This window comes from Furipterus horrens, unplaced genomic scaffold (assembly GCF_987537825.1).
Source record: "Furipterus horrens unplaced genomic scaffold, mFurHor1.1.pri manual_scaffold_10, whole genome shotgun sequence".
Classification (NCBI taxonomy): domain Eukaryota; kingdom Metazoa; phylum Chordata; class Mammalia; order Chiroptera; family Furipteridae; genus Furipterus; species Furipterus horrens.
Window position 1 is genome coordinate 46514016 of NW_028327180.1, and position 22166 is coordinate 46536181.

General features: G+C 52.7%; 1 protein-coding gene across 2 annotated transcripts; it reads left to right on the plus strand.

Annotated features, from left to right (window-relative positions):
• Positions 1 to 224: 224 nt before the first annotated feature.
• Positions 225 to 21882, plus strand: AP1M1 (adaptor related protein complex 1 subunit mu 1). 2 transcript variants are annotated; one of them, XM_090289862.1, is made up of 12 exons: positions 225 to 332; positions 5873 to 6029; positions 6646 to 6713; positions 8343 to 8473; positions 9137 to 9284; positions 14693 to 14819; positions 15656 to 15798; positions 16304 to 16375; positions 17024 to 17182; positions 20247 to 20372; positions 20979 to 21054; positions 21163 to 21882. In XM_090289862.1, exons 1-12 carry the CDS (start codon positions 291 to 293, stop codon positions 21183 to 21185), a joined length of 1272 nt encoding a protein of 423 aa, XP_090145988.1. In that variant the 5' UTR covers positions 225 to 290; the 3' UTR covers positions 21186 to 21882. The 2 variants fall into 2 exon arrangements, with proteins under 2 accessions (XP_090145988.1, XP_090145989.1); XM_090289863.1 differs by lacking the exon at positions 225 to 332 and having other exon boundaries at positions 5920 to 6029; positions 6642 to 6713.
• Positions 21883 to 22166: the final 284 nt, after the last annotated feature.

Sequence of the window (22166 nt, forward strand, 5' to 3'; positions counted from 1 at the left end):
TGCCTTCTTATTAGTCGGCTCCACTCGACCCCACCCCTCTGGGTCTTATTTCCTAGATGTTTTAGGTGGGAGTAGGAAATAAGGTCTCATCGGGGTATTGCGCCTGCGCAAACTCCGCCCCGCGCCTGCGTATTTCTGCAGCCTCGCCCAAACCGGATATAACGGTCCGCGCGCAGCTCCCCGGACCGGAAGTGGAGGCGAACTGTCGTGGGGAGTGCCTGGCCTTAACGCCGGGCAGTTCCTGCCGTCGCCACCGCCCTCGGCCAGCTCCGAGGCTTCCCGCAGCCGACATGTCCGCTAGTGCCGTTTACGTGTTGGACCTAAAGGGCAAGGTACGGAGGGCTCCCCACCTTCCCCGTTGCCAGGCAACTGGCGAGGATCTCGCCCCTGGGGACCCAGCCTGTTGCTGGGTAACCACCCAATGGGGCCCACCCTGGTCCTAAGCAAAGAAACTGATAGGTGCTTGGTAACCGGTCTGCCAGACCCCGCTCCTCCTGTGGGAAGGGGTTCTCAGGCTTCTGTGGGCCCACGGGGAGGGCGAGCCTCAGCTGGCTTGGGAGCCAGGCCTAGGGCCGAGCTGTTCCGCGACCTGGGCCGGAGGTGGCGAGGCGTGTTGAGACTAGTGCGCCCTCGGGCCAGTCCCGCCCTCTGGGATTGCTGCACCTTCTGTTTACCTGGCTATTTCTCTGTGCCAAGCTCTATGAATTTATTAACGTTCGTTGTGACATTAAGTTACGAGGGTTAGGTGAGGTGGGTGGTGGGAGAGCCATTTTACAGAAGGGAGAAACCGAAGCACGGGGAAGTTCCACAAACCATTCAGGGTCACACTGGCTACAGAGCAGTGGTAGGTTGAGTGAACCCTGATCATTCGAGGAGCTCCTCCTAGGTGCCAGGTAGGCTGCTAAGCTTTGGGCCTGCTTAGGTGAGCAAAATCAGAGTTGTTGTCCTTCTGGAGCTCAGTCTGGGGGAGGGGGACAGTGATCTCAAAAAGCTCAAATAAATGTAAATTGTAATGGTGCTGCAGTGAGGAAAGAATAGGAAGACTCAACCCCAGCTGAGGGCCTGGGAGGGCTCCCTGGAGGGAGTAACAAATGTGGCTGAGGCATGAAGGAGGAATTGGACATAACTAGGATCGAGGTGTCTTTTCCAGGAGTATCTGAGAAAGCTTCTTAGCTCTTGAATCCTTTTAGAAGCAGTCTGCTGCCTTCCCCCTAGTGCATCCTGCTGGATGGAAGACAAGTGACTATCTGGCCTTTTGCACCTGGGAGCCACAAGAAGAGGCCCAACGACATTAAACTTTAAGTCCCACATTGATCAGTGAGAGAACCGTGGGTGTCAGGCCTAGGTGGGGGTGACGGGAGTTTGCTCAGAAGACGAGGAAAGTGAAGTTAGAGTGGCTCCTGCTTCCCGTCCATGCTCCACCCCAGTACTTTCCCAGCGTTCCTTGAGTGGGTTGCCTGCCTTGGATGCCAACCAGAGTCAACAACCAGTGATTCCCAGTGCTGGGCTTTCTTCCCCAGGCTTATTAGAGGCAAAGAAGACACAGGACATGCCAAGGCTAGGTGGGTGCTAAGTGGGTCTCTACATCCTGGTAGCGTATGTTCTTGCTTCCACCTTAGCCACTGGGTCCCCAGAGGTTCCGCAGGCTGGCGGTTAAGGCTCACTTGTTTTTCAGCAGACATTTCATTAGCACCTATCATGCACCAAGCCACCAAGCCCTGTGCTGACCATCTCACCGTGACTGTGGAGTTAGGGCTGAGGTCAAAGTTCAGTGTTGTGACTTTGGGCAAGTGCCTTCACCACCCTGGGCCCATGGGCCTGGAGATCCAGATGGTCAGATCCAGTTAGCCATAGGGTGTGGACAAGGCTCCAGGTAATGTAATTGCCCAGCCTCGGTTTTGGCTGGAGAGGTGACTGTGACTGTGACTGTGACTTTTGGGAAGAGCTAGAAAGGTGACCAGGTAGCAGTCAAGTAGGCAAGAAGGCGTCGCAATGGGCTTGAGTGGTGAGGAGCAGCCAAAAAGTTTTGTGTAATGCTGGGGCGTGGAGGATGGCATGAGGAGGGCCGTGGGTGTTGAAGATGTCCAGACAGAAAAGAGGGCTGAGAGGACCATTTTGATCTCAGGAAGGAGGAGCCACCACAAGGAGATGGTAGCTCAGGAGAAGCATGGTCACTTCTACCTTGTGGGAAGCTCCTGGGGCAGCCATCATGTCATTTTTTATTCCACTTCCCCACAGACCACGTGTTTGAAAATTTGCCTCCTGCATAGACTGCATTTAATCCAAAATAAGGTCATAGTACACGAAGCAGTTCACAACCAGGCCCTGTCCAGGTTGATCAGTTGGTTGGAGTGTCGTACCATGCACCAACAAAGTTGCAGGCTTGATTCCCAGTCAGGGCACATGCCAAGTTGTGGGTTACATCCCTGGTTGGAGGTAGCCCATCAATGTTTCTCTCTCTTGCCCCCTCCTGACCCTCCTCCTTCTTCTCTCTAAAAATCAATGAAAGCATATCCTCAGACGAGGATTAAAAAAGGAATTCACAACCACACATCTATCTGCAGCCAGAGCCTCTGATCACCAAGGAGACCAGCATGGCTGTACTTGGCTGATAGAAAGCCCTCCATGACTCTCCTCTGCCCCTTTTCCTTCCCTGTAGCTTCTGACCCCACAACCGCTCTCTTCCTCAGCAGGCTTCTGCTGGCCTCCGGGTCACCGGACTCAATTTTCCTCCTGTTTCTCTCCCTGGTTGCCGGCCCCTCCTTTTGAATGTCAGCCACTCAGGCTCAGGCCTACGTGTGCCTCTTGTACTGCCCTTTCCTCGGGCTGGCTTTGACTCATGTCTGTGCCAATGATTCTCAAATTTGTACTGTAGTCCAGAGTCCTTATCTGGAAACGCACCAGCCTGTGTGGGACACCACAGAGGTCCCACGGCGACTGCAAACAAGGCACCTGCCAAAACGAACTGCTACCCCTGGGCCTGCTCTCTCATTCTCAGTGAGTGATACTGCTGTCCATAGAACTGCCCACATTGGAGATCGGGGAGTTATTCTGGACGTCTTTTTCTCACCCCCACATTTACTGCACAGACATTTACTGGGCAGCTACCATAGGCCAGGCTCTGTTCTGGATGGTGGGACACAGTGATGAATGAGTTGGAAGTGGTCACACTGTTCTCAGGGAGTGTTTGACTTGGTAGAAGCGACAGGTGATAAATAAGGATACAAATAAGTGTATTCAATACAATGCAGCTGTGATGTGGGCAGTGAAAGTAAACGGGTTGGGGGTAGAAAGGCATGGGATATGATTTCTCAGAGCAAGCAGGAAAGATTTCTTGGAGACTGTGCCATCTGATCTGAGGCTTGAGAAGTGGGAAGAGCCATGCTAGGGCATTTTGGGCAGAGGGGGCTGTCTGTGCAAAGGCCCTGAGGCAGGAGCAGATGTGGATTGCTCAGAGACCACAAGGGGACCAGGATGGCTAGAGTGGAATGAGCCAGGGGAACATGGACGGAGAGGCGTTGGAGGAGCTGTGAAGAGTCAGACTTCCAGTTTGTTCTGTGTAGGAGGAGGCTGGGTTGGACAGCAGCTTCAGCAGGCGGAAAACCTAGTCTGACTTCTGTTTAAGAAATCCCTTCTTGCTCTTGAAGGAATTGTGGGTTAGCAGCAACAGCCGGGGTAGGAGATTGTCACCTCAGTGTTGCCTGCTTCCTCCTGTCTGTCCCATCTCCTGCCTCTGTCCTCTCCTCTTGGACCCAGTTTAGAGGCTATCCTCTCTCCACCTAACCAGTGCTCTCAGGGTCCCCTATGGGCTATGTCTTCCACACCCATGGCCTCAGTCACACTGGTTCCTCTGCGTATATCCCACTTGTCCCCCCAGGCCTCAGTTTGAAGGTCATATCCTCAGGGAAGCCCTCAGTTCCCCCAGGGAAGTATACCAGGGTAGGGACCATATTTGTCTCGGTCACATATGTGTCCCCAGTCTCAGCACAGTACCACCATAGAGGGACATAGAGTTCATGCTTATCGAGTGAGCAGACCTCTGTGCATCCCTGGTGAGAGCGAGCAAATAAATTGTCCCCAGCTCTGAGCACTGCGAGGGCCCAGGGGATCCATGCCAGTGGCAACCCCCCAAATTGGATACCTAGGGAAGAAGGCGGGCCTTGGGAGGCCCAAGAAAACAATGTGTTTAGCAAGGAGCAGTGACCTTCCAGGGAGTGAGAAGTGGGCTAGAATCCCACTCTGTGACCTCAGGCTGGTGATGACCTCCGGACATCACTACTCAGCTCTGTCAAAATAACAGCCCTACCGCATGGCTGAGGCAGTGTGGGAGGCAGTATACTTGGCAAGGAGTATGTGAGGGAGTACAGGGAGTCCCTTAACCTGGTCCAGGTGTCCACAAGCTCACCCACTGGGTGCTGGGTCCCTAAGAAGCCTGAGTCTCAGCAGGAACAAGGTGCAGGGTCCCTTGCCCGTAGGCCAGGAAAGAGAAACTAGGAAAGGAAGTTGTTTATTCTCTCTCCTTTTCTCTTCCTCAGCCCCTAGGCGGGAAACAGGTTCTGAGATAGGCGGTTCCCTGGTTGGTCAGCTTGGTGATGGCCTCCGCGTGTTTCTGAGTCCTGTAGCTGGCTGTCCTCGTGGGCCCACGAGAGGGGCACCAGCTCTAGGCGGCATCTCCAAGTAAAGTCTTGCTCAGGCTCACGAAGCCTCAAACCTCCTTTTTATTCCTTCAGGGAGGTGTAACTTACATGTAACAAACTGGCTTATTTGAAGCCTAGAGGTTGAGGAGGCAGTCAGCATATATACCCCGGAAGCCACACCTTTTGTCACCCCTAAATATTCCTCATACCCCTTTTGTTTAGCCTCTGTCCAGCTGGTCCCCAGGCAGCCGCTGATGTGTTTTCTGTCACCATTTCCCAGGGTTTTATAAAAGTGGCATCATGCAGGATATGCTATTCATTGTCTGGTTTCTTCCACATGGCCCAGTCATCCTGAGTTCCTTCATGCTGCTGCGTGTGTCAGTGGTCACTGTTTCATGGCTGAGGAGTGTCCTGGGGTGTGGATGGACATGGTGTGTGTCTCTGTTCACCTGTTGAAGGACATTAGTGTCTCTCCAGCCTGGGTCCCCAATCTTTTTAGCACCGGGGGCTGGTTTTGTGGAAGACAATTTTTCCATGGACCAGGGTTGGGGGTGATGGTTTTGAATGATTCAAGCACATCACATTCGAGCTCACCTCCTGCTGTGTGGCCCAGTGTCTGACAGGCCTGGACCAGTACCAGTCTGCAGCCTGGAGGTTGGGGACCCCTGATTTAAAGTCAAGTTGCATGAACATTTGTGTCTGATCTTCACATGGATAGTAGGGCTTCATTTCTCTTGCGTGAATACCTAAGAGAGGAATGGCTGGGTCATAGTCAAGCTTTATCGAAATGGTTGTCCCATTCTTCCTCCGGGTCCTGCATATCCAAACCTCCAGGCTGTGAAAGAGAGACCAGGAGGAGGGCTTCTAGCAGATGTGAGTGCCCTGACACAGGCAGGAGAGCAGGGTGAGTTAGCCAGGAAAGGCTCGGACAGGGTGTGCAGTGAGAGTCTGTGGGACATTGTTGAACCAGGTGTCTCCCGAGGAATTTAGTCCCAGACCCTTGCCCCACATTCCGCCCCCCCTCGCCCCCTGCAAAGAGCCCTGCCACCCCTGCAGAAGCTAACTTAGGAAACACTCTTCTGAGAAATTCCTGGGGAATGGCAGTCCATGGCCTCCAGTCTGTGCCCTTTGATGTATAAGGGCACGATTGGGGTCCCCAGAGGGAGGGAAGGTGGCGTGTCTCATGCCCAGGCACTCAGAATGAAAGCGTCTTCCCTCGCTTCTGCCTGGCCCAGGTACTCATCTGTCGGAACTACCGAGGTGATGTGGACATGTCGGAAGTGGAGCACTTCATGCCCATCCTGATGGAGAAAGAGGAGGAGGGGATGCTGTCTCCCATCCTGGCCCATGGGGGTGTCCGCTTCATGTGGATTAAGCACAACAACTTGTATCGTATCCCTTTGCGGGGGAGCTTCTAGGGGACTCCTTTCTGGGCATGTATGTGTGCACATGTGTGCATGCACACGTACAGCTGAGAGCTGCCAGCACCTGCCCTGGGCTGGCCCAGAGTTGTCCCAGGCCCAGCAAGGCTGTGGGGCCCAGCCCTGCCCTGCTCTCTTAGAGCTCCCTGCTACCTGAGTGGATGGCCAAGGGTGATGGGTGTTAGAAGGGGAGGGGGTGTGATGGGGACCTCACCTGGTCTGGGGATCCAGGAAGGCTTTCTTGAGGTGGTGACATTCTGGAGGGGACTTGCAGGATGGCAAGGCATTGGCCAACCACAGGAGTGGTCAGGCCCAAGGAGCACTAGGCCTAAGCAAAGTTTCTGCCAGGGAAAGCAAGGCTCATTCCAGAAGCTACGGTGGGGATGGCTGGACCATGGAGAAGGGATATGTGGTAGGAGTGAGGCCCAAGTGGTCAGCAGGTACGTACTGTGGGGTCTCATTGGGCCTCACTTTAGATGTGATGGGAAGTGAATAGCTAGGGCAGGGCTGGGGGAGGCCCTGAGCCCCAGGTCTGCGAGGTGGTGGCCCAGGCCCCTGAACGCTCCTTAACTGTGATCACCATGCAGTGGTCGCCACCTCCAAGAAGAATGCCTGTGTGTCACTGGTCTTCTCTTTCCTCTATAAGGTGGTGCAGGTGAGTCCAGCCACAGGGGCCCCCGAGGGGTGTTGGTCAGCCTGGCTCTGTTGTGTGCCTCCCCATACCAGCCACCCAAGAGCTGCAGCATCCCCAGGGAGTTCTGGGGCTGAGCTCACAGAAAGTGGGCTAGGGGAGCTCCAGCTGTCCTGTATATGGGATTCAACAGCCTTAGTTTCCCCCACATCCATCCCCCAAGCCCTGGTGAGGAGAGGAAAGTAAACAGGAGAAGGTGGGGCTGAGGACAGGCAGGGGTGCCCCCGACCCTGGAAGGGACAAGTATGCTCCCCAGCTGGCTGTGGAAGATTGGAGGCTGGCCAGCAGAGTCAGGGCTTGGAGAGGTGAGGTAAGCAGGAGAAGGGCAGAGCCAAGCTCTGCTCACAATCTCCTGGGAGGCTTTCAAAGCAGAGGCCTGCCAGGCCCAGGTTGACAGTGAGATAGGCAGAGAGGGCAGCACATGCAAATGCCCTGGGTCAGGAGTACATGTGGTGCAGTCAGAGAACTTCAGGCAGGCCCATGTGCCCAGGACAGGGAGAGAGGGACAGTGTTTGGAGCTGAGGTCAGCAAAGTTGGCAGGGCTAGACCATGGGTGAGGATGGGGAGAGGCATACAAGGCCTAGTAAATTCAGATTTCAGTCCAGGTCTGATGAGAGATGATGGAGGCCTTTAGCGAAGACTGCCCAGACTTGATCTGAGTTCAGATCCTCTCTGGCTGCTGAGTAGAGGAGGAATGTGAGGGCAGCAGGGAGGTCAGTGAGGCGGGACCTGACTGAAGCTGGAGTTTGGGGTTGAAGAGGAGAATTGGACCCAGGAGGCCCAGGGTGAGCCCAGGAAAGCTTTTATATCTCCAGTGGTACCATGTGCAGCTAGCTCAGTAGCCACCTGTGCTAAACCTTGGGGAACAGGCTGGCCTGGTGGAGAGGGCACATGAGGAGGAGAGCCTTCAGTGGGCCTTCATTCTGGGGTGGTAGTGCTGTTGCAGGTATGGCCTGGGATTAGGGAAGTGGGGAGGGAGAGGTTCTCCTTCCTGGAGTGTCTGGCAGTTCTCTCTGCTTTGGTGACCTACCCTTAGTGTTAGTGCTGATGAGACACTGCATGGGCATTCCTTCCATGAGCCTTCTCATTTCCCGTTGAAATAGGGAAGATAAACGTTCCTGCCTAGCCATACAGACTGGCAGCTCAAGGAGGCCGGAAATGTCCAGAAGCACCACTTATCCTATCCCCAGTGGCTTTTGCCTCTCACTTGAGTCACTTCTGAGGCAAAGGGTGACAGTTACAGTTCAGATTAAAGAGAAACTGGGGAGGGGCCCCACGCCTGGGTCATCTGTCAGGGAGGGGAGGAGAGTGGGCCACAGGGATGGGGGTGCAGGGCTTCTGACCAGGCCTCAGAGGACATCCACTACCCCACGCCTGGTCGTACTGCTCAGGCAGCCACGTGGCTGCTCTTGTTCCCCAAGTCAAAGGTCTAGTCCACACTGTGTCACCAAGCCTAGGAAATGGGCAAATGCAGCTTGTGGGTACAAGGGCAGTTGTCTCTGGGCCTTGGGCGTGAAGGGCAAATAAACTTGTGCAGGCGCTCCTCCCTCCTCCCTCTCACCCACCTGCCTGCCTACCCTGCTGACACTGCAGGTTTTTTCGGAATACTTCAAGGAGCTGGAGGAGGAGAGCATCCGCGACAACTTTGTCATCATCTACGAGCTGCTAGACGAGCTCATGGACTTCGGCTACCCCCAGACCACAGACAGCAAGATTCTACAGGAGTGAGTGGGCAGGGCAGGGGGCCTGGGGGGTGGGTCACATCAGTAGGCAGTTTGGGGACCCTTTCCCACATAGCAACCCTGCCGTAGCATGAGAAGTTTCCTGTTACTAGGTCATTATTTTCTATCCACTAAGGTGCCCTACATGCTTGGTTTAGGGAGTCAGTCACCTGCCTTTGATTTTACTGTCACAGAGGAGGCTGTGACAAAATATCTTCCTCCTCTTGGAATCCTGCCTTTCAAAAATGGCCACCATGGAATAAGTGAACTGGGCCCTGTATGACACTATGTCCATTCAATTCACAGCCTGAGGCACTGTTTCCCACTTGTACAGGGGAGCAAAGGAGCTCAAAGAAGCCACGTAATGCCCATATCTCATATCTGTTGCTCCCCAGTGGGAGTGGGGTTAACAGGTTACTTTCCCAGGGGGTCAGTCCCCCCTCTGCACACCAGTAGTGGTTTTCCTCCTTACCACTGTCTCCTTTGATTCCCCCAAATGAATGTCCTATGCTCATTGTAACTTGAGTGTGTTGGGTTTTTTGAAATTGTAATATTCTTGAATTAAACAGCCACCAGTGAAACCAGAGCCTGCCTTTTCTGGAGCCTGCCACAATGAGGGGCTCTTTTCAAGACTGGCTGTGCCTTAATCTGACCATGGTCCCCTAGGTACATCACTCAGGAAGGCCACAAGCTGGAAACGGGGGCCCCACGGCCCCCAGCCACTGTCACCAACGCAGTGTCCTGGCGGTCTGAGGGCATCAAGTACCGGAAAAACGAGGTGTTCTTGGACGTCATTGAGTCTGTCAATCTCTTGGTAGGCTTTCTTTTTTTTATTTCTTTTTAAAAAATTTCTTCTCCATAATTGTTATAAAAGCAGCTAGCTTTTTATTTTTTTAATAATTTACTTATTTGTTTATTTACTTATTTTTAGAGAGGGGAAAAGGAGAATGAGAGGGAGACTAACATCACTGTGTGGTTGCCTCTCACTCGCGCCCCCAACTGGGGACCTGACGTACAACCTAGTCATGTGCCCTGACTGGGAATCAAACCAGTGACACTTGGCTTGCAGGCCGATGCTCAATCCACTGAGCCACAGCAGCCAGGGCTGCAGCTAGCTTTTTAAAACTAGCAAAGCCCTGAGAAATATTTAGGTTCCATGTGATAGATCAGCAGGCTTCAGTTCGGGCTAGTTTTATCTCCATGAGCTTTTCTTCTTCCTTAGAACCAACACAGGAACGTTGCCTTTTCTTTTTTTTTAAAGCATATATAAAGTTATAAAGTGAAGGGCTCCATAATCAGAAAGCCCACCTTGCTTAAGAATTCATTGTCATCCTTTGGGACTTCTATAGATATACAAACATATGTTGTTTTTCTATAAAGCTGAGAGCATAAGGTGTGGTTCTCCTGCACCGTGTTTTTTTTTTTTTGGCGTGGGTAGGGAGAGTTGTTGTTATTTTTACTGTTTTGTATATCTGTCTTTTTTTTAAATTTTATTTTTAATTGTCATTAGGTAAAATTGACCTGTGAATTTTAGAGTATGTACATATCTGTGCACCGTTATCATTATCAGGATACCGAACAGCTCTATCACCTAAAAGCCTCCCTCTTGTTGCCCTGTGGTAGTTGCACCCTCCTGCCTGTCCAACCCCTGGCAACCACTGCTCTGGTCTCCGTCACTATAGTTTTGTTTTGGGATTGTCATATGTGTGGAATCCTAGAGTATGTGACTGAGTCTGGCTTCTTTCACTCAGCACATTGCCTTTGAGATACATCCATGTTGCTATGTTTATCAGAAGTTTATTTCTTCTTATATTTATTTATATTTATATTCTGAACCACAGAGTGTTTATGCATTTACCCACTGAAGGATATTGTGTTGTTTCCAGTGTTTGGCATTTGTGAATAGGGTTGCCATAAACATTTTGTGTACAGGCTTATATGTGGGCAGAAGTTTTCATTTCTCAAGGGCAGATACCAAGGAGTGGGATTGCTGGGTCACATGGTAAGTATATATTTAATTCTATAAGAAACTGTCAGACTGTTTTCCAGAGTGGCCACACCATTTTGCCTTCCCCCACCCCCCCACTCCAAGTAACATCTGAGAGTCTGGTTGCTTCACGTCCTTGACCAGTGGTTTTATTTTTGTCATCCTTATGTGTGTGCAGTGGTACCTCATCATGGCTTTACTTTGCATTCCCTTAGTGGCTGATGATGTTGAACATCTTTTTATGGGCTTCTTTGTCACCCATATAGCCTCTTTGGAGAAGTGTCTCTTCATGTCTCTTGAGCATTTTTAAACTGGGCTTCTGTTTTCTGGTTATCGAGTTTTGAAATCTCTGGATATAATTCTTTTGTCAGATACGTGATTTGCAAATATTTGCTCCCCATCTGTCGCTTGCCTTTTCGTTCTCTTGGCAGTGTCTTTCACAGGGCACAAGTTTTTAATTTTTATAAAGTCTTGTTGATTTCTAAAAATTGATTCTAAATTTATTTCTTTGTAGTTTTACATTTAAATCTATGAACAATTTTGAGTTAAATTTCACATAAGCTATGAGGTTTATATCTTTTTTTTTTGCACATAGCACAGTTTTTTGCAGTTGTTCTAACATCATTTTTTGAAAAGACTGTCTTTTCTCCATTGAATTCCTTTTGCATTTTTGTCAAAAATCAATCAGCCCTATTTGTGTAAGACTGTCTTTGGACTATCTGTTCTGTTCCGTTGATCTGTTTGCAGGTACTGCATTGTCCTGATAGCTGTAACTCTGTAGTAAGTCTGAAAGTTGATAATGTGATGCTCCCAACATTTTCTTTGTTTTGAAATTGTTTTAACTGTTCAATTCCTTTGTATAGCATTTTAGGATCCACTTGCCTGTATCTACAGAAAAGTCTGCTGGGATTTTGATTGGTATTATGTTAAATAACGCTAGTATTCAGTTTGGGGGAATTGTTATCTTTAGTATATTAAGTCTCACATTCCGTGAAACAGTATGTCTCTGTGTATTGGGTGGGACCAAGTTGGTTTACAGTTGTGAGTATAGAAAGTAATACAATAATTCATAAATAATAATACAAGAATAGGTTTTGTGTTTTCCATACTCACAACTGTAAACCTGCTTTTGCCCCACCCTGTATTTAGGACATCTTTGATTACTTTCATCATTTTTTTGTAGTTTTTTGCCATGTGTTGGGCTGGCCAAAAATTTTGTTTAGTTTTTCCCATAAAAGAAAAGACATATTTTTCATTTTCACCAATAATTCTTGACTTGGATATTTTGAGTATGTCGCAGTCTCCTGCTAGTGCTGCTTATCTTCTAGTGCGTTAAACAGCCCCACAGCAACGAATGACTTGGCCAGAATGACTTGGTCCACTAGGACCAAGAAACCTCGCTAACCACTTTTGACACGTTTGATCAGTCACAGCACCTTCTCCATACCCTGCACAGATCATTTTTTTTGCATTTCAGTTGTGTTTTTACCTTTCTTGAAATAATAAAGCATAATATGCCAAAAATGTTGCATATTTTCTTCCATCTTCATTATTACAGTGGCTGCACAAAAATTCACCAGTTTTTATCAGTTTTTTTAATGCACGCTGATATGACAGCTGTCACAGTACAGTCTAACAGATTTGTTTTGAATGAAGTTAAAGACCAAGCACTATTAGAGCCATCATATGGAAAAAACAGGATAGACTTTTTGGCCAACCCAATACATGTATTATTAGATTTATACCTAAGTATTTCATCTTTTGAAGCTTTAATAAATTTATATTTTTACTTTTATTTGGTAGAATTCACCAGTGAAAGTGAGCTTGGAGATTTCTTTTTCAGAATATTTTTAACTACAAATTTCAGTTCTTTTAAGTTGGTGCGTTTCACATGGAGGGAGGGGTGCTGCTCCTTCTTGGCTCCTCCTGGATTCTCCTGCAGAACTTCCCCATCTTCCCGTAGTTGCCAGTGCCTCCTACCCAGGTTCCGTCGTTGGATTTGGTGGCAGAGGAAGAATAGCCAACTCTACCTCACTTGTTCTCTGCCTGTCTCCACATCAGAGATTGCACCACCTCCACCGTTTGGTGGCCCATGGTGACTGGGCCAGTCCTGTCATGTGACTCACTCAGGTGTGCCCATTCCGACTATGACAAACGGTGCAGAAATGAGCGTGCTCATGCATCCTCAGACATGCATTTTGGACATCTTCCTATGTGGGCGGGATTTTTGGAGGCTGAGCTCCCAGACATGGCACTGTTGAGAGTGCTTCCCAGTGAGATGCTCCCAGTGGACTTAATGTAATTGTGTTGCCTTCATACATTTTAAGCCAAGGGCAAGATAATGGTTTCTCTTAACTACATTCCCCTCCTGCCTGAGGACCTTGGTCTAAATTGCTTGTTGAGCCCCAATATAGTCCAACTGGCTCTGTGGTGTCCTGGGTGGAAAAGCAAATCCCAAAAGCAGTTTATAAACAGCTGTGTGGGAAATCGTGGCATGTTCTGGGGGCTGTGCCTGAAGAACTCCGTTCCTACATACATGGAGGCAGCATGAGGCAGGTGTGGACATCCAGGCATGTTAGAACGTCTTATTCCTCAGTGTGTTTGCAGAGCTGGCTGCCCAGTCAACACTGGCCTCCAGGTTCTGGAAATCTGAATGGAGTGGTGTACTTAAGCAGCCAGTGCCTGTGCAAACATCACCTCCACACCCACCCTGCGGAAGGCACTGGCTTTGGGCTGCCTGTCACGCCTCAGCTGGGAAGGCCTTGCTGTCCTGATTGCTGCCTGCAGGGCCCAGATTAGCCTCATGGGCTGCGTGGCTTTTTGTCTCCACTTCCTGGGCCTCCTTTCCAACATTCACAGCTTCACGTGTTTAGTTGCAGAAGGCCACACGGTCCCAACTCCCCAAGGAGAAAACAACTCCCCAGAGAAGGGGATCTAGGGGCAGTCATGGGGAGCACAGAGGACCTGTGGATTAAGGCAGGTGGGAGTAGCAGCCAGCCAGAGCCTGCAGAGTGAGGACCCACAGCTACAGTGTCCCCTGCCCTTAGGCACTGTCCCCCTGCTGGGCCAGCAGTAAGCAGCTTGCATAGCCCCTTCACTAGAGATGGGATGAGACAGGCAGACAGGGCTAGTGAGAGGCAGAGGAGGTGGCAGCTGCCTGCTGGGGTGAGGACAGTGAGAGGCCAAGTGGCCAGAGTATAGAGAGCGGTGGAGGGGACAGAGCCAGAATCTGCAGGGCCTTCTGTCCTATCTTGTGCCTTTCTCGGACCTTCATCCACTCAGCGCCTTGGGTCTCTGGGCCATCAGAGGCAAAGGGCTTTCGTGGGTATGCGGCGCTGTTGGCATCCTCCAGTTAAAGACTGGACAGAATCTCCTGCTTCTCTGCAGAGGTGGAAGCTCAGCCCCTCCACTGTTTGAGTGCGGCGGGTGCCTCTGTGGAGTCACCGCTTGCTGGTGTGGATGTGGCCTTGTGCAGAGTGGTGCTTGGGACGGGGGGTGGGGGAGGGTCAGGACTGTGGCCTCGGGGCCTGCTGGCCAGCTGCTCTGATCCCTTGGCGCATGACTCCTGCTCTTTACCTCAGTGTACTTTCCCTAAAAGCGACTCAAGGAGAGTAGCTCTAGCAGCTTGGGACAGTCTCAGTTTGCCCAGCAGCCTGTTGTGAGCTGTCATCACACTCTCAGATACCTCTTTGTTGGCATGTGAGTTATAGGGTCGCTGCCCCAAGGCGGTTGAGGGCTGCCACGAGGGTGCCTGGAGCAGCGGAACTTTTCAGTCCACGTGAACGCTGCAATTCTCTCTACTTAAGTGCGTTGTTATTTTGGATCCATGGCTGTCAGACTTCCCCATGGGAAGCCATGGGGAGTGGGGAGGGCTCAGAGCTCAGTAGGCTCCATCTTTTACAAGCCCTCAGGGATGTGGACAAGTGGACAAGCCTCCAGGTCTGCCCTGGGGCGTTTGGGGCTGGTCTGAGGGATGGTGCCTGGGAGAGCCCTCACCAGGATTCCAGGTCCAGGTCACCAGGCTTGTCCTTGAGGGAGAAGCTCATGTGACTTAGGGCCTAGAGGGTGGGGCCCACATGTACCTGCCTTGCTGACCCTGACATGAAGGCTGGATGGCACGGGTGAGGCTCCCTCAGCTCAGGGGACAGTGAGGTGGCCAGGAGAGTCATGCAGCCCGGTGGGGCACAGTGGCTGCTGAGCCGCGGCCTCCCCTCACAGCCACCGCCTCCCCGCAGGTCAGTGCCAACGGCAATGTCCTGCGCAGCGAGATCGTGGGCTCCATCAAGATGCGGGTCTTCCTCTCAGGCATGCCAGAGCTGCGCCTGGGCCTCAACGACAAGGTCCTCTTCGACAACACAGGCCGTGAGTACCTGGGCCTTGGGCCCTGGGCACAGAGCAGCCCTCACCCCGCAGGCGGCCGCATCAGGGGCTCAGGTTAGAGCTGAGGGAGGGAATACGCTGATCTCAAGCACATGGTTTAGAAATAGTTGCACATTGTTTATAAGATGACTGTGAAAATTAATAAATTAATACCTAGAAATGACACCAAAAATTAATAGGTGAGACCTGGCCTGAAAGTAGAATTTTCTGTGGCGGGGTAGGGCCAGAGCAGCCCTCAAGGGTCCAGGTTGTTGGGCTTTGTATTTGCAAACTGCATCACCCGCCTCCCCGCAGCAGCGCCGCACGGCGGGAGCAGTGTCTGCCTGGTCCCAGTTCCCTCTGCAGCAGCAGTAGTCGGGGCCTCTGGGGCGTTAACCTATCAGAGTGGCTCCCCTCTGGGGCTGCATTCAACCCACACAGCCCTCTGTGGGGTGGGAAGCTAAGACAGGACCCGAGGACCCAGGGCCAACAGGCCAGGGCCCCTCAGGAGCCCCAAGCCATCACCACACCCCCTAGCTGGGTTTGTTGGTCATTCAACAAACGTGTTCTGAGCAGCCACCCAACTTGGTGACTTGGTGTGAACCAGGCCATCTAGCCCGCTCTCAGCATGAGCCCAATGTCTGGGTGTGAAGTGGGACCTCCAGGGGTGGGCTGGGGCAGGGAGGGTTGTCTCAGAACCAGGCCCCTTTGGTGTTTGTGGGTTCGTGGCCCAAGGCGCTCTCGCAGATGTGGGGGCAGCTCCACCCCGCCAGGGTTGGGTACCCAGCAGTGACCAGAGGCCTCAGGACTATAGGGCCCTGACCCCCAACTCCCCTTAGGCGGCAAAAGCAAGTCAGTGGAGCTGGAGGACGTGAAGTTCCACCAGTGTGTGCGGCTCTCCCGCTTCGAGAACGACCGCACCATCTCCTTCATCCCGCCTGACGGCGAGTTCGAGCTCATGTCCTACCGTCTCAACACCCACGTGAGTGCGCCAGGCCCCTCTCCTGGGGGGCTGGCTCTCGCCGCCGGGGAGCAGCCGTGGAAGCTCTGGGGTGGCATGGGGGTGGGTTTCTGCCTCCTTTTCCCCATGGTTGGGACAGTGCCTATCCAGGATGAGTCTCACGTCCATGAGGTGACACCCAGGGCGGGCACAGTGGCTGCCCAGCTCCAAGGACCCTGTGTTTGAAGACCCAAAGCTTTGTGAGAGACCAGGCCCCATTGGCATCATTGCCCCTTCCTGGGAGCACAACCAGTACGGCCTATGATGTTCTCTGAATTTTTTTTCTTTTTTCTTCCCACGGAGGCCCCTGGCATCTCCCTGCTGGGCCTCTGTGTTCTGATCTGACCCAGTGTGGCTGCAGACTCCTCCGAGAGCCACAGGCAACAGTGTGTTGGGCTCACAGCTGGGCACACGGTCCTTTGCCCTGGGCCTCTGTCTCCCCTCAGTGAAACGACCAGGTGTGAGTACCGTGTCGCCTCCCTGACAGGTCAAGCCCTTGATATGGATTGAGTCGGTGATTGAAAAGCATTCCCACAGCCGCATCGAGTACATGATCAAGGTGCGTGTATGTCCTGTGGACAGTCAGACTGGGGGATGGGAAAGTCCTTCCTGGGGAGGGTGTTTCTGTGTCTCTGCCCTGCCCAGGGCCTTTGGCACAGAGTTCTAACACGCAGCTGGGGCGGCCATGGGGCTCAGTGACTCCATCCTGGGGGATGATGCCTGTGGCTGTCATCCTTGCAGCCTCACTTGGGTTCAGGTTTGGGAGCGGACTGGAGCACAGGGAGGAGAGACACCACCCAGCTACTGGGTATGGCCATTGTGGTGGTGGCCTATGGCCAGGCATCCAGGAAGGCTACTACCTGCCAAGTGGAGTATTCCTGCCACTCGTGAACCCTATCTAGCCCAGGCCAGCCATGACAACACAGAACTTGTCCCAGGAGGCCAGGGCTGGGCCAGAGGGAGAGATGGGGAACCCTGAAGGCCAAGGGAACAGGAAAGCAGAAACAACTTTTAAAGTCAAGCGTAGGGAGACTCAGGGGCTAAGAGGGGGCACAGGTAGTGTCTGAGAATGGGCAGGGTTCAGCTTGGTGGAGGTCCCACAGGCCAGGCTGAGGGGCACCTGGCCTTTGTGGGCACAGGATGGAGTGAGGCCGGGTTTTCTTGCTCTCACCCTTTGCAACCTTGACCACATGGGCCCCTTCTCCAGGCTAAGAGCCAGTTTAAGCGGCGGTCAACAGCCAACAACGTGGAGATCCATATCCCTGTGCCCAATGATGCCGACTCGCCCAAGTTCAAGACCACAGTGGGGAGTGTCAAGTGGGTCCCTGAAAACAGTGAGATCGTGTGGTCCATCAAGTCCTTCCCAGTAAGTACTGTTCTTAGTGGGGCACCCCCTCCAGATTTCGGCCCACAGTCCACTAGCACTCCGTGCCCTGTGTAGTGCTGTGGCCTGACAGCTGTGGGATACCCCTCAAGCCTTGAGGCAGGGTACAGAGCTAGGATCTTCACCTGGAGCTTCTGGAAGGATCAAGAGGGAGGGAGGATAGCGAGCTGAAGAGCTGGCTGGGCAAGGAGGGAAAGCTGGAGCCTTCTGGGAAAGCAGAGGCTGGGTCGGCCCTGTGGGCCCCTCGCCACCCTCCTCTTCAGCATCAGCACAGTGAACCCTCCCTCCTTCCTTCCTCCCTTCCTGCTCTCTGACACTGGTTGGAACTCAGCTTCCCTGGAGGGGAGCAGGCTGCCTTGAGGCCAGAGCAGCATGGGTTCCGGGAATCCAGCTCCAGGAGCATGTAGCACTTTGTGCCCCGTGCCCGCTCTGCCCACTGGCGTGACTGCTTGGCTTGTGTTCAGGATTTTGAGCACTTGAGTCTGAGTTTCTGGGGACAGTGCCCAGAGGGCCTGGAAGGCAGGTGTGCGTCCCACTGACTGCATCATCCTCATCCTCTGGTGTCGGCTCCCGTAGTCACTGCGTTCCCACGCTGTCTGTGTGGCCCTTGGCGAGGCTTGGGGACGATCCCAGCTGAGTTAAAGAAGTTGGACGTGCAGCCATTCTAGTCCCTTACTCTTTTTTGTGTTAGTAATTCCTCTCAAAACTATAATTACATTACAGAAAATGTAGAAAATAGAGGAAGGGGAGAAAAAACTATAATCCTGCCACCATAATGCAGTTGCTGTTAGACTTTTGGTGTGTCTCAAGTGAATCTTTCTGTGTGGTTTTGTTTGATGTTGTGAACAAGGAGTAGAAACAGTCTGCTGCTCTTGGTTCACTCGGCCTGGTATCAGTAGCGTTTTTCAGGTCGTTGCCCATCTTCCTGGTGGTCAGCTTTGTCAGCAATATAATATTCCACAGAGGTGGCAGTAACCGTCCTGGATTGTCAGCTGTTTCCGCTGTTTAAAATAGCATTCATGTTAAAAACATGGAGAGAAGACACCAGAAGATAAGCCGCATGGTTAGCTGTAGGGGCAGGAGGGCGCGTGGCCGAGGGCTGGGGCCGCGCGGCATGCTCTGGGCCTGATTTCGTGGCCTGTGGTTTGGTTCAGTCTAACCTTGGAAATTTTCATTTGACTTTGAAACCGTTAAAGTGTTTTTCATCAGTATAAAACAAAATTAAATAAAAATGGAAACAAAAAGTGATTCCTAAAAGCCAAAAGCCAAACGAACTTGCCTTGGTGGACCAAGTTGAGACACCACACGGAGATGAATTACTTCAAGTGCTTACCCCAGGGACAAAAAGAACTGTGAAAAATAGGCTTAAATATATACATGTATACGCGTTCCTCCCCTGTCTTATATTTCTCCACACCACTAGTTCAATACACCGTTTGACTCAGGGTTGGCTTTTTTAATTCAGTTGTTTAAATGTGTAAAATCTTTGGGGTAGGAGAGACCCAGAAGTCTCCCTTCCATCCCTTTCCCCTTAACCCCTTTCCTGTGTCTTAACTTTCCCAGTGTCTTGTGGTACAAAGAAACACATGTAAATGGCTACATACATTACTGTTTCTACTTTCTTACCAAAGGAGGAGAAATACTGTTCTGTCTCTTGCTTGTTTTCTCCTAACCATTTAGGAGAAATGGGTATATAAGATCCTCCTTGTTCTTTTTTCAGTTGCCTAGTATTCCACTCTGGCCTTTTTTCTGTCTATTCAGCCACCGCCCACTGAAGGGCATTTAGGTTGTTCGCAGTCTTGGGCTTTAGTGGGGCCGCTCTGATGACTGACCTTGCACCGGTGTCACTGTTTACTTGTAGGTGTAGCTTCGGAGTCAGTGCCAGAAATGAAATTGCTGTCTCGAGGGGACAGACCTGAGAGATTCTGGGGACGGTTCCCAGTTCCCTGCAAGCAGTTTCCCATCCCGGTAGCAGCCCCTGCGAGGCTTCCCCAGCGCAGCTGCCTGGGGCTTCCAGCTGTCCGCCAGCCTGAGGACAGAGACTCGGCAGAAACATGGTCTCTGAGCCCTTTCTCCCTGCAGACAAGGAAATTCCTTCCTTAAGCTCAGGACCATTTGCATAGTGTAGTAGCCGCCTCTCTCGTTTCTCTGTGAACTTCGGTCACTGTCTTCTTAGTTCCCAAGAGCTCTTTATACATGGACAAGAGTAGTACTTTTTTAAAAATACAAGTTGCAAAGGATTTTCCCCAGTGTGTGTATCTTGACTTGGCCTCTGGTGTTTTTTTTTTTTTTTCCTGTGTAATTTTTCTGGATTGCTTCTTTGTTTTATTGTCGTTGTTTATTGTAGTCAGGTGTTTTAGTCTTTTCCTTTTATTGTGTCTGGATTTCAAGTAATGCTTTGAAAGGCTTCCCCATTCCCAGTTAGAAAGGAGTTCACCCGTTTGTTTCTAGAACCTATCCAGTGGCATTTTCCACCTTAGATTCCTGGCCCTGCTCCGAGCCCCATCCCGAGAATCATTGCTCAGCTTCTGGGGCCAGAGCCACCACCCCTTAGGAGCAGGACCTGGCACCAGCTCCTTGGTCAGTCCTCAGCCTCAGTCTCTGACTTGTGTTACCTCTCCCTGTTCTCTGCTGCTTGTCTGAACAGGTCCCTTTTACTCTTGCACACCCTCCTGACACTGGGCATGTGGCTCTTCGCTGGGACTCTTGTCCCAGGGCAGCCCGCACCTGTGTTCTCTCTGCTTCCTTCCTGTTGGTCTCATTTGCCTTGAAGCACTTTGTCTTCTCTCCCTGGGAGCTTGTGAAACTAACTTTCTCTTGATCCTTAGAATTCAACAGCTTTGCCCATCATGGCCTCCGTCTACACAGTGGGGCGTGCGGGGCCTGGAGGCCTGGTGGATACACAGACGTGTAGAGGCACTGGGTGCCAGGTGTCTGCCGGCCACACAGGAAGGGGCTTGGAGGCCAGGCTGGCAGCCTGTGTTCTTCAGGGACAGCTGTTGGTCGGCCTCGGCCTGAATACCCCCACACTTGTGTGCTTTTCCAGGGCGGCAAGGAGTACCTGATGCGGGCCCACTTCGGCCTGCCCAGTGTGGAGGCTGAGGACAAGGAGGGCAAGCCCCCGATCAGTGTCAAGTTTGAGATCCCCTACTTCACTACCTCTGGCATCCAGGTACGTGTCCAGGGCTGCCAGGGCCCAGAGCAGACGCGGACAACAGGAACCCAGAGTCGGTCTAGGCCCAGAGGGCTGCAGGTGACATGCAGCAACACAGCCAGCTTAGAAAAGGGCTCTCGTTGGCTTGCCGCAACTCTGTCTCTCGCCACCGGCACCTGAGGCCCCGACCGAGGCCCGTCCGCACCCGTCTCCCCAGACCTGACGCTGTGCTTCAGCTCCAAGCCCAGAGGTGCACTCAGCCTGCAGAACTGGAGTTGAGCCTCCAGTGTCCGTGTCCACTAATTTGTCCCTGCGGAGCGCATCTTCCTGGGCACCTCCCTGGGAAACCTTCCGGGGAGGAGAACCCCGGATCCCTCTCCGGGAATCCTGTAGAGGCCACACCTGTGAGCACACATCCTGGCTCTTGGCCGCATCCCTGAGTTAAAAGTGGTTTCACTCCCCTACAGCCTTTGTGTGGTGCAGACAACCTGATGCCCTTCACCTCCTCCCACCTCTGCTCACTCACAGCCTCCCCACCTGGCCCCAGGGGGATAATTAAGGGGTTCTGGTGGGGGTGGGGGGCAGCGGCGTGGTATGCTCAGGGCCCTGGTACCTGTGTTCCAGGTGCGCTATCTGAAGATCATTGAGAAGAGCGGCTACCAGGCCCTGCCATGGGTCAGATACATCACTCAGAATGGAGGTGCGTACAGCTTACCCGGGGGGCGGGGGTTCCCCAGTGGCCAAGTGACTGCCCCCAGGGGGCTGCTCCCAGGGTGGCACTCATGGATACTACTCCCCTGACTCCTAGATTACCAGCTCCGGACCCAGTGAGGGCTCAGTGCCCCAGCCCTGGTGCCAGAGCCCCTGGTGGAAGCACTGGAAGGCCTGTCTAGCCCACCGGAAGGAAGAGGGCACCCCGACACTGGCTGCCGCCCCTGCTCTGCCAGGAGCCCCCCTCCTTCCCCAGGCATACCTGCTCTGCCGTCACCGCTCTTACAGCCCGTCCTCCTGGAAGACGCTCATTTCCCAGCTGCCCTGCCTCTGCCCCCGTCAGCCGGGGGAGGGAGTGTTCCCCGCACCAGGTCACGTGCAGCCCCCAGGCTGTTGAGCCCCAGGCGCCAGAAAGGTGGGGGGTGCTGGCCGGGCCTCTGCGGCTGTGCTCGCCGCGGGTTTACGGGTCTCCAGGGCTTTGTCTTCTTCCTCCGTCGCTGTTTACGTGAACCTTGCTGTCCATTCCTCCTGCTCCTCGTCCTGGAGCTCCAGGCAGCACTGAGTGAGGACAGGACCCCTCCTCCTCAGCCTTCCTCCACTTGGGGAAGAACCCCAGCACTTTGGTCCCTTGGGGGCTTCCCAGGGCCAGCCTGTGCCACACAGTGCTGTCACTCAGCCACACCAGTGTTTGTCCCACCCGGAGGTGGATCCAGCGAGGGCCGCTGGCCTCAGAGGGCACAGGCCACCTGCATCTGTGCCTGGTCACCCCTGCCCTGTCGCATTTGTGTCATAAATAGATTAAATTTCATTAAGTAAACCCTCTGCCTGCCTTCCCTTGAGTGCACTGTGGTGCAGACACCAGGGAGACCAGGGGCAGGGCCAGGGCTCATGCCAGCCTGTGGGTGGCCTCGTGTCTTGTGTGTGTCACCAACTCCTGGCATTTCTGCCACCCTGTCCCCAGCTGGAGGGAATAGACAGACAGTGGACAGCAGAGCCATTGCATTGGATCACCGGGGGGCACACAGGCAAATTCTTTCCCTCCCACCCCAACCCTCAGATAGCCAACCGCTTGGCCCATCTGTCCCCTGCCTGATGGTCTTT

Bases quoted from the DNA above. Each gene is read 5' to 3' on its own strand.
- AP1M1 (XM_090289862.1), top strand. From the start codon at position 291: ATGTCCGCTAGTGCCGTTTACGTGTTGGACCTAAAGGGCAAG. The intron at 6,714-8,342 runs GTGAGTCCAGCC...CTGACACTGCAG, and splicing joins TCCTCTATAAGGTGGTGCAG to GTTTTTTCGGAATACTTCAA. The intron at 14,820-15,655 runs GTGAGTACCTGG...AACTCCCCTTAG, and splicing joins CCTCTTCGACAACACAGGCC to GCGGCAAAAGCAAGTCAGTG.